Raw genomic sequence first — 14751 nt, 5'->3', positions numbered from 1 at the left:
GGACTCGATGGTCTTAAGGGTCTTTCCAAAACTAGATGATTCCGTGATTCTGTGAAAACAGACCCACAGAGTAGAATTGACTGACCCAGGTTCATGCAGTAGTTTGGTGACACTTGAGATTATAACTTTCTTTAACACTTGACAGCAAGCTTTGCGTTCTTTGTATTCTACCTATAAATCTGCCCAGCCTGTAGTATGAAATCTAATAGTGGCATTCAGGCAGCATCCTTGTGTTGTGTTTTCTACAGTTACAACTCATTTAATTGAGTTTGTAGTTAGGGGGTTAAAGACAAGATTATTGTTTCAGTTGCCTCCCTTAAATAGGTAAAGATAGTCTGTATGTTATATTTACAACTTCTGTGGTAAACTGTTTTCTTCTTTATAGAGATTGACATACTGTTTTCTACAAAATTGTATTTTATGTGTTTAGGGAGAAACTCATTCGCCTTCAGCATGAGAACAAGATGTTAAAGTTGAACCAAGAAGGTTCTGACAATGAAAAGATAGCCTTGTTGCAGAGCCTTCTTGATGATGCAAACTTGCGGAAGAATGAATTGGAGACAGAAAACAGGTAGGAAGTTTTGTCTTCTGTTTCTTGACTTTTCTAACAATTGACGGTTCTAACAACATACTTTTGATTGTACTGTGTCCAATACTGGCCTCCCCAGTACAAGGGAGACTTACTGGAGTCAGTCTAGTGAAATACCACAAGGATGTAATTACAGAACTACAGCATCTTTCATACAAGGAGAGTCTGAGGAATAGAGACTATGTAGTCTGGAAGACAGAAGGCTCAGAGTGGACCTTATCACTGTTTATAAATATCTGATGGGAGCTAGACGTTACTCAGTGATGCCCAGTAACTAGGCAAAAGGCAGTGGACAGAAATTAAAACATTCAATTTCATCTAAACATAAGAACATTGTTACAGTGAGGGTTGCTGTACGCTGGAATAGGTTGCCCAGAGAGGTTGTCTTCATCTTGGGAGATATTTAAAACACAAAAGGACATATTTCTGGGCAACCTGCTGTAGCTGACTTAGCTAGATTAAGCCAGTAAGCATACAGACATCTATGGGATCAAACATCCTGCATCAGAACATGCAAAGTTAGCTGGCTGATACTGTTGTGAGGCTGCTGTCAATCTAAGCTTTGAATCTGCTTTCTGTCTAATCTTCCCCAATCTTCCCCTTTGCCTGGGGGAGGTTCCTGAAGCCTGGGACAGTAAATATTATACTTAGCTTCAGGAATGGCAAGAAAGGAAGTCCAAAGAGCTACAGAGACTTGTTAGCCACAGCTCGTTTTCTGGGAATTTCACAAAGCGGGTCCATCTGGAATCTGTTTACAGCCACATTAGAGACAAGAAAGTAGTTGGGAAAGACAAACATGAATTTATTTGAGGCAAATCATGCTTAACTAATCTAATTGTCTTGACGGTGAGATGACTGCCTGTGTAGAAGAATGGTAAACAGTGGACAGTACCTTAGTTTTAGCAAAGGTAGCTTTAGTCTCCCATAGTATCCTTATGTTCAGAATGTTCAGACTGACCTGGGCTGTCCTCACCAGGATTCAGGCAGTCAGTCTGGGAAAATAATCTTTCACCTCTTGTCAGTACTTACAAAATCACATCTGGACATAGCATATAATTTTAGATTCCCCAGTACAAAAATGTGCAGCAAGAGTGCAGTGGAGTGCTTCCAAAGTGAGGAGCACTGGAGTACGGGATATGCGGTATAAAACTGAGAACTGGGTTTGTTCAGGCCAAAGAAAAGGTGGCATGGAGGAGATAATACTGTCATCTGCATCTGTCTGATGGAAAGGTGCCAAGAAGACAGAGAGGGGCTCTTGTCAGAGTTTGATAGTGGAAGGACAAGAGGCAGCAAACAAATATGGATTATGTGCTTGAGCTCTAAAATAGAGGCCAAAAAAGATTGTCAGATTTCCATCCTTAAAGGTGTCCAAATGTGGGCTAGACATGGTTCCCAGCAATCTGCTATAAGTGCATCTGCTTTAAGTAGGACGTTGGATTTAGACAACCTCTGGAGATCACTTCCAACAAGGTTTATAGATTCTCTGTGTAAAAGCAGTAAACTAGTAGTTCTCACAGTAAAACTGGTTGTTAGCAGTTCTTGTTCCATGTAACTAGAAATGATTTCTTAATATGTGTATTTATGTTGTCTTGGAATAATATCAGATTGTTCTGGATGACTGCAGGCTATAATCTCTGGAAATGCTGTATGCTCTAATTACTGTTGTGAATTTTCTGCATCTCCTGTGAAAATGACCTGAAAACATTGGACAGTAAAAATCTCAGGCTTTCTTTTGCAGTTGTTTAGGTTTTTTTCTGAAAAACAAAACACTGTATCTTTCCTAGGTTGGTAAATCAGAGACTTATAGAAGTACAGTCCCAGGTAGAAGAACTACAAAAGTCCTTGCAGGATCAAGGTTCAAAAGCTGAAGATGTAAGTAGAAATGTACAGCAAACGTACCTGCAACTAGTTACAGAAACTTTTTTTGAGACTTTCACCTTTTTGTAAAAAATTATGTAAAAGAAATATGCAAATGGAGACTTGTGATAGTTTTCCCTTTTTATTCATATGGTCTTCTTATGAAATTATGCTTCTCTAAATAAGATTTGAGACATAGTAAGACATTTGTCTAGAAAAGAAAGCTGTCCTATGTAGGTGTCAAATATATTTTATTTGATTGTGTCTGTTCTGATAGTAAACTTAGCATTAAAATTATTTAGAGAGTTAGTAGAGAGATTTTTATTAATAGGGTGTTTTGCAGGGTGTTAAGGAAATGTTAATTCTCCATGTCTTAATAAAGTATCTGAAGCTATTTTTGAGTTAGTCTTCTTAAAAGTTAAGACCTTTCCTGCCAGTGGAAGCTCTGTAATAGTGGATGTAAATGTTTCTTGTAATGCAGGAAGCTAGGCAGGGCAAAACTAAAATAAAAGTCAAATAATTAGGCCCTCAGTATAAAGCAGCATTTTCTGTTTCTGTGTATGGAGTTAACATTGTTTTTAATGTAAGAATACACATCGTGGCAGTTAGTGTGGAAAACAACTTTCAGTCTTCCACTCAAAAATTGTGTTTGCCGTCTCCTCTATTTGAGAAAAGCTCTAGAACTTTCTTGAAAGCAGTGATTTGCTGAACTGTACCTGCACAGTGTATGCTTACAATTTCAGTGTATTGTGTAGCTAATTGGCAACAAGTTGTAATGTGTTGCTTTCTATTTTTGTGGGTTTGTTTTTTAACTAATTTATATAAACAAGTGAAAGTTTTTACTAGTTGCTTATTTTCATTTGAGTGTGTTTAATTTAGCTTATCCTTTAAATTTTCAGAATAAACTGTATGAAAATAAAACATCTAGTCGAGCTCAAATAAGATTATTTTTCTTAAAATAAATTTTAGAATGCATTTTAAAATAGGTCCATCCTGTTGTGTGATTGAGATATTCTTTGTTGTCTTAGTTATTGGCCAAAACCGGATTTTTCAGGGTGAACAAGAATATGAAAAAAATACTCTCAGATACTGAAAGTTGTAAAGTATCCCTGTCTAGTTGAATTCAGCTTTATTTACTGCAATTTTAATTGTGTTCCTTTTTGAGGCTCTGGTTTGGGCAGTGATTTAGGACATGTCTGCAGAACACTTGCAGGACTGGTTGCAGCCTGTGTAGGCATCATCTGAGATGATTCTGTTAACCTCACAACACTACAGTACAACCTTTCGTGTTTTCCAGGCAGCCTGTGTCAATTCAGAGCTGGCAAGTTCACAATTCAGTTGTTGCATTCCTGGCTTACATGTAGGTGCGACAATGTCAGTGGTGGTTTATAGGCATGATCCCATGGCCTCTTTTGATGAGTTCAGTGTGTAGGATTTCATTTGCTGGTAAAGAAATGAGAGTGTAGACTCAGTGAAGTATTGAGGTTGCAAGAACCTCTGAAGATACTGACACCTCATCCAATCTCCTACACAAAGCAGAGGAAACCTCAAAGTTAAACCCAGCTGCTCAAGGAGATAGGATTTGTGCTAGGACCACCTGAGTTATTTTTGAGATACCCTTACAGAAAGAGTAATTCTTCAGAAGCATGAGAAAAAGGATAGAGAGATATGGACATCATTTCAGCATGTTTCCTCTGTTCTTCACTATTTTTCTGCAATTACGCACCAAAATCTGATTTTTTTTTTATACATATACTGTAAATAGGCTCAACCCAGAAAATCTGGTTGTATTCAGTCCAGAAATGTATGATGAGGGCTTGGAGCTGGGAGTTGGGTTTTGGTTTGGTTTTTGGTTTGGTTTTGTTTGGGTTTTTGCTCGTTTGTTTGTTGTTGTGGTGGTGGTGGTGGTGGTTGGTTTTGGTGAGGTTTTTTTTGTTTGGTTGGGGTTTTTTTTGGTTTGGGTTTTTTTTGGGGTTTTTTTTTAGGTTTGTTTATTTTCAAAGTTGAAGTAATTTTTAGGCTTGACCAAAAAGTAGTAAAAGCACTATAGTAACCCAGCGAAGTATCATTGCAGTAATATGTGCTGCTTGCCAAGGTTCACGTGGGGAAGAAGTTTTGATTTTGTATTGAAGTGCAGTGGAAGATTAATGGTAGAAATGTATCAGTGCCTAATACGTACATTAGACCTGTAATGGGTACTGATGCATCCTGTTGGGGCGCCTAATTAGTCCATTCTGGTTGTTGCCTTGTTACCCAGAGACAGGCCTCCTTACTCCAGTCTTCCAAACTACAGAATCAACTCAGATGTGCCCAGTGTGGTCAGAATAGCTGGTTTGATTCATTGTCCTCCAAAATGCAGGGATTATGTGTAGCCTCAACAGGTACCCAAGGACAGCTTCAACTACATCATTTGCATGCCTTATTATCGCTCTCTTATGTCATCCTTGTTCTCCCTTTCTCTGCCCTAATTCACTCCTGTATAAGCAACCTTCCTTTAGTTACTTCTGCTGCTCTGGACCTAGCTTTGCTAAATCCATACTGCATCTGGTGTTTCTCATACTGTTACATATACAATCTTGGCCTTACGTGGTGTTACTGATCCAGTTACTGAGTCTTCCTGACTTGGCACCTCCTTAAAAAGTCCCCAGAACTATTACCTGTCAAGTTTAGCCATTTTGCTCATTTGGTGAAATACTAGAACAGGTTGCCCAGAGAGGTGGTACATCTCCCATCCCTTGAAACATTCAAGGTCAGATTGGACAGGGCTCTGAGCAACCTGATCTAGTTGGAAGATGTCCCTGCTCACTGAAGGGGGCTGGACTGTATGACCTTAAAGGGTCCCTTGCAACCCAAACTATTCTATGATTACTTTTAGCATCTGTGAAATCTGACCATACCTCAGTGCTGTTAATAACTTCTATCATCTTCTCACAGTGTTACCAGTCTCATCAGGTGATTTTCTCAAGTCATGTGCCATCGTTTCCCTCACCCTGCTAAATTAGCTTAACCTCAAGCGAGAGCCAGCTGCTTGTGACCTTAGCATGCAGAACAAACCCAAACTTGTTCCTCAGAAAAGGGACAGACCTGTACCTTTGGCTTGTTTAAGCATAAAAGAAATTTCCAGCAAAAAGACATTTCTATAGGGTTTTTTTATGTAAGAGAAAGATAACAATTAAATATCAGAGAGGATACCTGTTTTTTAAAACCACATCGTAATAAGCCTTTTTTCTGGTGTTTTGTAAGTGGAACTTGTTAGCAGTGGGAGGAGAAAGCAAAATAGTGAGTGTATGTTTGCTAATTTTTACAATTTTGTTATAGAAATGTTCTTGTATTATGAACAGATAAAATTTGAATGAAGTTAAATGGAAACTCAGCTCAAAATTGGATAAAGCTTGGGTTTTTTAATTGGGATTTTTTTTTAAGAGACTGGTCTTCCTATCAGAGAACATGAGAACAACAATTAGCAATTATTTGTTAGGTGCAGAGAATTTAGATATGACATTGAAGCTGACAGATACGTAAAAAAAAAAAAGTAAGGTTTGCCCATTTTTAAAGTAATTTATTTGAATTTATCTACCTTGTTATAAGTATATATGGGATCTTTGTGTGGCTAAAATCACACATTTTACCTTTTATTCTTTTTCTTAACCTTGCATCTTGAGTAAATAACTCAGTAAACTCAGTCCTGCTTCTTTTAACTGTGTGTTCTGTTTATTGTTGTTAGTTTCTTGCTTGTGAGAACATGTGATCTGTCTAGATGGGAGAGGGGCTACTCCCACAACAATGCTAGTACTATGCAAATAATATATATAAAAATATACCAGAATGGAATCAATGTTGACAAGTAGTTGAGTCTCTTCCAAACCTAAATGCAGTGTCAGGATCGCAAAAGAAAAGCTGAGTTCAGTTTTTATTTTCTTACCTTGGGAAAATGGGCACTGCTGCCAACTTTTCCTTTTCTTGTCCAAACCAACCGATAGTCCCCTAAATGATCAGATTTAAGTGATGGTGCCAGTTTAAATGCTTTGTGACCAAGAAAAATGCATACAAGCATTTATTATTACAGAAAAGGTGGTGTTTCTGCAGTTGTTCAGAGGAGTGGAAAATTAAAAAACCAAAGGGTCAAACCCTGCGGATCCTTACCTGCTTCAAACTTCTGACTTTGGAATCAATAGTGTCATGATGGCTGGTTTGCTTTTTCTGGGGCTCTCTGCCTTTGTTTGAGTACAATAAGGAAATCCAGCTTTGAAATAATGAAAAAGCATGACCCAAGAATGTGATTGAAGACAACATTTTGAAGTATTTACACTACAACAAAGCTAAAAGCTTTCTTTGGGTACACATGGTAGTTGTCTCTGTTGGCCAGGTATCTAAACCTAATTGAAAGAACATTGGAGAAAAAGCAGTGAAATAATTTTGTTGATGATTTTATCTTACATTTTGATGGCATTCTGGACCATCTGTCACATGCTAGACCTCCAATGTGATTGATACTGGATAAACACAAACCAAAAAGGCTGTTTCTGATTTAAATATTTTACATTTGTCTTTCATTCAATCACTGTGGCAATAACACAATTCAGATTCACTCCATAAAACATATGCATCTCTTAATTTTGGTTGTAGCCCAAGAGAATGCATATTTTTCTCCTGTTTTGTTACTTGTATGATTTTTGTTTTAAAATTGCTTTCCAAAATAGCAGTTGCTCTCCTTTGAAATTCTGATTTAAACACAATGATTTACAAATGTGCTTCTTTACTATTTTTGTATTTTTGTTTTTAGTGGTATGTTTTAGAAAATGTTACAGGATGAAACTGCTGATGAGAACAGAGGAGAAAAATCAGCATGTGTGAAAAAATGCATAGCTATAACTTTCTGTTCATGACTTTCTAAATAGTTTCTTCTGTTTGCTGCTGTTTTGCTTTATACTAATGTCATCTCTGTTTCTTGGCATGGGCTTCTGCTCAAGGCTATTGTGAGTATGGCTTTCTATTTACTTAACAGTACTTTCAGTTTATAGACTTTTATTGGGTTCATTTTTCTGAAAGATACTCACTGTCTGTGAAGTGAGTTTAAAATTTAACTAAAATTGACTTTGAGTGTTTTATTCAAAGAGCTTATCTAAATGTGATTTAACCAGAAAGTGGAACACTGTAAGTTGTATAATAATGTTTACATGTCTGTAATCAATAAGGATGAGAAACAGAAAAAGGGCAAAATGTCTGCTATACTCCAGTCAGAAACATTCTACTCCCTCTAGTTTCTATGGGGGTGGGAATTTACTTCAGCCAGTTTGGTACATGTCTTCATACGAATTGCATTGCAATATTGGTAGGATGACTCTTCTTGCAAATTTTGCTGCACTTCCCAATTTCAGGTGAATTTATTAAGTCTAATCACAGAAGTACAGAAGAAATTAGAGCAACTGCCATAGAGTTTTGTCATTTATGTATCTTGTTTGCATCAGTCTAGTTCCTTGGGAACACTTCCTGGGAAAATATTTGCAAAGTTGTAAGGCTCTCTGATTTCAGAGAAGTCACACAGCTGTGGAAAGAAGGATTGCTACCACAGAGGATGGCTTTACAGTTACAATCTAAAACTAAGTCAAGTAAAAAGTTATATTTTGGTTAGAGTGTCAAAGTCATGTGTTTTAGAATAATTTTGGAATTGTGTAAAAGCTCTACAATATATTAAAACATTTATTTTTCTGTTCTAGTCAATTCTTCTGAAGAAGAAACTTGAAGAACATCTGTAAGTATTTTGTTTGCCTGTTTTGTTTGCCATTTGAAATCATGTGTTTTCCATATGGCAAGGAAGGCAGACAGTCATTAGTCAGGCATCTGGAAAATATACAAGTAAGAGAAAATAGATAACACAGGAATGTTTGGAAATCTGCTGTTCAGATACTGTTTTCATCTTCTAGAAAACCTTTACGAAAGCAATAAGAGCAATGAAATAAACATCATTTTATGGTGGTTAGAAAACTTTGTTTAATTTTGCTTAAGGTCTGTAAATCTTTACTAAAGGGGGTAAGTAATTTTGTTCTGAAGAAAGCATGTTAATGTAAACGAAATTATTTTGTTTATGGTATACATTATGGCATAAAATGTAGCATTACAGGAAGTGTTATTATTTTGTTCTGCTATTTGCTGCACCTCTTTTACTTCCCTAAAATGCAGAAAGATGTTTCCTTTTTTTAAAAAAAATAGAAAGGAAAAAAAGTAGTTTCTGTTGCCTTTGGGTTTAGCTATTCTTTCTCAATGTAATCTCAATTACAAATATTCAGGGAGCATGTTAGAAGGCAAGCGTGTCTCACTGTCACCGTGAGGAGGTGAACAGCTGTGTGCTCAAGCAGGCACTGATGGATTGAAGACTCTGTTTTTAGCATCTTCATGGAAGCACAGAGTGATTAGGTTATTGAGGTTATAATATTATTGTGATAGGACAAGGGGTAATGGATTAAAACTTAAACAGGGGAAGTTTAGGTTAGATATAAGGAAAAAGTTCTTTAAGGGTGGTGAGGCACTGGAAAGGGTTGCCCAGGGAAGTTGTGAATGCTCCATCCCTGGCAGTGTTCAAGGCCAGGCTGGACAGAGCCTTGGGTGGCATGGTTTCGTGGGAGGTGTTCCTGCCCATGGTAGGGGGTTGGAACTAGATGATCTTAAGGTCCTTTCCAACCCTAACTATTCTATGATTCTGTGATTCTATTCATTCTAGGTATGCATTGTGCATTTAACTGTAAATGTTAATTGTACAATGTAAATTCTAAAATTAATTTTATAATTACTGAGAATTAAGATGTTTGTTAAGAACTGTTGTTACAGTTCTTTGTACAACATGGTTTTCAGCTTATTTATCAAATATTTCCACAGTGATGTTGTCATTTGCCCTCATGCCCCAGAGCAGAAATCAATTGTGCCCTCAGAAATATATCACTATCTGAGGATTTTTTTGTACCACTTACCATTCATTCAAGCACAGTACTAATATTGAGAAAACAATATGTGCTTTTATGTTTTGTTATAGTGAGAAGCTCCATGAAGCTAACAATGAGCTACAGAAGAAACGAGCTATTATTGAAGATTTGGAACCAAGATGCAATAATAGTTGTGAGTTACCTGTGCAATCCATTTCTTTTCTTTAAAAAAATGTTTCATATATAAGGTCTTTAATTAACATACCAAAAGGAGGTGCAGATAACCAAAAAGTACATTTTAAATGCCAGTGATACGTACGTTGTTAATTTCTCTGGAAGCTATGGTGACCAAAAAGATGCTTCTGACACTTGAAATGCAGGGAATAACGTTTTAGAGACTACTATATTAAGAAATTACAGTGGCTATAGAAATACTGAGTCAGTGTCATACCTGTCATTGAACATCAGCTGTTCACAACTGCCATGTCTCCTAAGACCCCAATTTAGTAGATCCTTGCTGCCATCACCAGGTTATTCTTACTCCCAAAATATTCAGTATTTTTTCAGAATTGCGTTGTAATTTGGGACAATTTTCAGGTACTTGTCAAGTGTAGGATATATGTCATATTGCTCAGATGATATCAAGAACCTAGTGTCCAGTTGTTTTTTAGCATAGTAATGCTACATTTTTCCTAAGACGTATTGAAAAACGTGAATTTTTTTTTTTCCAAGCCTACTTATTATAGAACAAAGCCTTAAAAGATTGCAACCAATGTCAGCATTTCTGGTTTCTACCCAAATTATTTTATTTATAAAGAGATTGAAGAAGATAGAAATATCTGTTCAGTATACATTACATACATTCTGTGTCCAAAAAGAATTTTCATTTGTGTTGAGCTAAAACTGCAGGATATATTATAAAGTCCACATTTTAGGAAATATTAGAACACTTGGAAGTGAGGTCCAGGGACTTCATGAGTAGCTAATAAACACATAATCCTGTCATACGCGGTAAGCTTCACAGTGAGCATAATAGCAGTCCTATGCCTTGCTGGCTTCTAAACACCAGGGCACATTGAGGCTTCTGTACTTAGTTTACTGAAATTACAAGTTGCTTTTTGAAAAATCTACATCTGAACTTTGGCGTGGTAAAATAAAAGCAGTTGTGCCTTCTTCCATTCTTTCCCTGCTCAGGAAATGTATTTGAATTATTCTTTCAGGTTCTTTTAATTATTCTAGATATAGCCAAAATGCTTGGGCATTGTACAAGAATCATGGCATATTTTGAAAAATGGACTCTCGCAAGTCTGGGAGACCATCTGCTATTGGTCTTCTTACTGATCAGTGAAAATCTTACTTGGTCCTGTTGCCAACTTAGTGTTTTCCGAGTGCTTAGAAAGAAAACTGCAGGAAAACCATGAAAGAACATTTCAAAATGAGGTTGCGAAGCAGATAGGCTGAAAGTTACCAATTATTCAGCATTGTTTGAGAGCCAGACATCAATGTTATACGAAATTTGATCCAGGATGATGCAATTTATTATTTTTATTGTTTTCTGAGATCTGAGTGTAGAAGTATATTCTATGTATAGAAGAGGTATAAGCAATAGTGGTTTGACATATTCTTGTATCAACACAGGAAAAAGCTGTGCAATGAAATTGTCCTGCTGGTCTGCATTGCTGCTTAAAAAAATGTGGGGAGGGGAAAGTAAATTGAGTATACTTATGTCACAAGTCTGATAAATTGTGTCCAGTGTTACAGTTTAGCAGATTTAAGCACGAGTTGTACCTGTTAGGAATGATTCCTTTTACATAAAAAACTTGTATTCATCTGAGTTACAATATCAAGATCTTACTGAGTCTGTAATTCATTGGTAAACTCATTTTATAAATGTGTTCAGTAATGGTATTGATTTATGATTCCGTTTCTCTTTTTTTTGATACATATGTATCTTTTAAAAAGGGCAAAATTTGTGTACAAAACAGCCATCTCATGAGATTATGTAGAATACACATTTTGAATGTGATTCTAAGCTATTTAGTAACTAAAACTATGGTTCCTTATGTTGGCTTTTCTTAGCTGAAAGAAATTTTAGCTGTGCCTTCAATGTATGTTGAAAAACAATGAAAATAATACAGTTGTGTTATTTTCCAATGTGTGCATCTCTTGGCATTAAGCTCTCAAAATTGAAGAATTACAAGAAGCTTTACGGAAAAAAGATGAGGAAATGAAGCAAATGGAAGAGCGATACAAAAAGTATTTGGAAAAGGCCAAAAGTGTAAGTTCCATGTTAATTCCATGTTAGTGATCCCTCTCTGACAAACTGCACCATGTGTCCACTCTGAGGCAGTAAATATAAAGGAGGTATCTGTATGCGCCTTAGCAAGTAAAAGAGGAGGAAGGACCTGTGAGTTCTTTGTATCTTCTTACTGTTACAGTACCTAATACTGATTAATTCTGCAGATCTTACCCTGGTTTGTGTTCATGACTGTCCCCTCTTACTACCTATCCATAAGCCCTTCTGATGCCTCTAGACGAATGTCTACTCACTACTACAGATTTTTTGAGAGTTACCCTTGTTAAGCAAACTTTCTTATTGGCTAATGACAAGGAGAGGGTGTTAAACCCTTTCTAATGCTGTGATAACCTATTTCTTTGTGTAAATTCTTCCAGAGTTCTGATGCTGAGTGACAAGCGTATAGATCAGCTAAAGCAGTGTCCAAACTAGGACTGGTGGTGTAGAAATAAATAGCTGTGCTGTATTTTAGAATTGGAGAACCACCTCTAAAACAACTCAGGGGAAGGAAGCTCTGTGAGCAAGAGTACTGTTTAATTGGCATTTGTGCTGAGACTCTGGGAACTTCTAACACAGTTATCATGAAGAGTTTTACCTCTTTGTACACAAATTTAGTAACACCAAGTACAGTCACAGCTGGACCAGCAAACTGGTTTTATCAGTTTGGCAAAGAGGAAAAAGGAAGTCTGAGGTCATTTCCTTCACAGGTGGATGGATCTGTTACGTGTGTTTCTGGATGGTATAGGCTTCTTGTGGTGCTCAGCCAGGAATGTCTCTTACCTGAGGCAGATAGATGGAAACACTTTTTTTCATTAATATAGCTTTTAGCTACCTAAGTTTTCATCAGGTCCTAATTGCTCACGTAAACTGCTTATTCCTTTTAAGGGGCTCAGAATTTACAGGCAGAGGTCATTACACATGTGCCAGAGCCTTTTTTACCAATTTACATTTGATTCTGCTTTCTTAGTTCATCTTACTACCCTGATTTCTGTTCATGTTCTGGTTTAGCCATCTGGTTTAGAAAATGCTTTAATAATGGCTCTTTTATTGATAGTTTTCCAAGTAAAGTGATCCTTTTAATTGAACCACCTGTGAGAGCTGTTCCATTTCTCTGATGATGTTCAGCCTTCTCTTTGCATTTGCTGATTAATATATGCTTCTGTGAGAAGGTTGCTAATACTTCAGTGTGATACCAAGGATGTAGTTATAATACCAGCTTTGAAACAGCAATACTGTGGTCTCAATCATAGTCCCATTTCTTCTTTTACTATACATTGATATTTTATTTGAGTTTCTAAGCTACTTTCTACTAAAGGTTTAGGAATCTAGGTATTTTGCTGAATTTATTACTGGTTTAACCCTGTGTTTGCTAGCACTCATGCTGCCTAGGATGGATGCCTCATACAAACAGAACCAGATGTTCTTGCATTGTATTAGTAACATAGTGATCACACATGTGCCATTTCTAGAATGCTATCTAGAAATGACAGCACCTGGTACCCCAGGTAGGAGATGGTGGCATCTTTCCATAAGGACTGAAGTGTAGCTTCCTCAAGTGGAAGGAATTCACAGGTAGGTAAACCTTAGCTATAAGGAGATAAACCTTTGAGAACTTGTTTCTACCACCATGGCCCCAGGGTAGTGCAGGTAGGGATACTGGGATACTGAACCTCTTAGGAGTCACTTTGCCTATCAGTAGTTTTGTTTCACAGTCCTGTAAAAGAGCCCAGTTCACGTTATTTTAATGTGATGGGCTGTCAAGATTATTTTTCAGGAGTCAGCCTCTGCAAAACTACATATCCCTCTGTTTAACATTTTGGAGTGTCATTTCGTGAAACACTAACATGGTTTAAGTCGCTTTTCTTAACGTGACTTAAAAGTTTGTAATTCCTTGATGTCTTTCCCTTCAACTAGATTGCTTTTGCATCTTAAAACCAAACTGGTTTTCTTTTATAGGTCATCCGTACCTTAGATCCTAAGCAAAACCAGGGTGCAGCTCCTGAGATTCAGGCTCTGAAAAATCAATTGCAGGAGCGGGACAGAATGTTTCATTCACTGGAGGTAGTAATCCTCATGTTTCCTGTTAGTTCCTTAATTCCTCATTGTTTTTTTGATATAGACTAATACTTTTATTATATTTTGGTTTAAAATGTATCCATTTTTAATGTTTGTTTTATAGAAAGAATATGAAAAGACAAAAAGTCAAAGAGAAATGGAGGAGAAATTTCTTGTTAGTGCCTGGTACAATATGGTAAGAATTTTATCTTTTTTTTTTTTTTTTTTTTTTTTTTATTTAAGGGGGCGAGGGGGACATATTATTAATATTAGTTGTTTCTGTGTTGTTTACAACAGCATTCATTTATAGGTTCTTTTGTTTGAACAGTATTTTCCAACACAGAGGCACAGAAACAAATGCTTTTTAATAATTCAATGCTGTCACTATATAGAAGTATGTTCCTCTGATAACCTTGGGATGAATGAAAAAGAGCGTGGTTGTTATTTTCAAAATTTAAAACCAGAAATGGCACTTCCTAGAGGGAAGGATACCTCAGATTGCTATTTTGTGATTCCAGCCGTTCACCTGTACTGACTTTGACAGTGCTCAAGTTCACTTTCTTCTTTGATTCTCCACTCTCCAGTCTTCCAGTTCTTTCTAATGAAGAGGCACAAGAAAAGCAGTGTGGCTTACTCACTGCAGTAAGCACTCTGAGAAACAACCTCTAACTTGGCTGCAAGTTTAGAACCATGCAAAGGAAGAGCACAGGGCAAGACCCTAACTTAAATTATTCAGATAGTAAGGAAGTGATCTGTGCAGCCATACAGCTTTTGCTGGGCCTGTATGCTGGCAGATTTTCACCTTCGTCCAGTGTGGTCAAGACTTCTCTTTGGCAGAGTGTGTCTGCATTGAAACTGCTCTTCAGATAAAAGGAATCTTGTGTAATGTTGATGTTTCATTCTGCTTGATCATTCCTCCTCTGTCTTCCATTGGAAGAGTTTCCTTCTTGCTATTCTATGTTCTTATGTCCATGAATAGTAAGCCAAAAATGGTACTTGAGCAGAGTGTTTGAATCCTTTAAATATCGAAGGCATTT

At 36.8% G+C, this 14751-nt stretch overlaps 1 protein-coding gene across 4 annotated transcripts in view; it reads left to right on the top strand.

Moving 5' to 3' along the window:
- The window catches only part of HOOK3 (hook microtubule tethering protein 3), a 93137-nt gene that overhangs the window by 65530 nt on the left and 12856 nt on the right, over positions 1 to 14751 (top strand). For all 4 annotated transcript variants that reach the window (XM_080636850.1, XM_080636851.1, XM_080636852.1 and 1 more), the window contains 7 exons: positions 431 to 571; positions 2374 to 2461; positions 8164 to 8198; positions 9474 to 9556; positions 11541 to 11641; positions 13616 to 13720; positions 13839 to 13910. In XM_080636850.1, the coding sequence (XP_080492976.1) occupies positions 431 to 571; positions 2374 to 2461; positions 8164 to 8198; positions 9474 to 9556; positions 11541 to 11641; positions 13616 to 13720; positions 13839 to 13910 (625 nt within the window). The remainder of the gene's footprint in view (positions 1 to 430; positions 572 to 2373; positions 2462 to 8163; positions 8199 to 9473; positions 9557 to 11540; positions 11642 to 13615; positions 13721 to 13838; positions 13911 to 14751) is intronic.

This window comes from Psittacula echo (assembly GCF_963264785.1).
Source record: "Psittacula echo genome assembly, chromosome: Z".
Classification (NCBI taxonomy): domain Eukaryota; kingdom Metazoa; phylum Chordata; class Aves; order Psittaciformes; family Psittacidae; genus Psittacula; species Psittacula echo.
The sequence above is the reverse complement of the archived record's forward strand: the minus strand, read 5'-3'. Positions and strand labels throughout refer to the sequence as shown.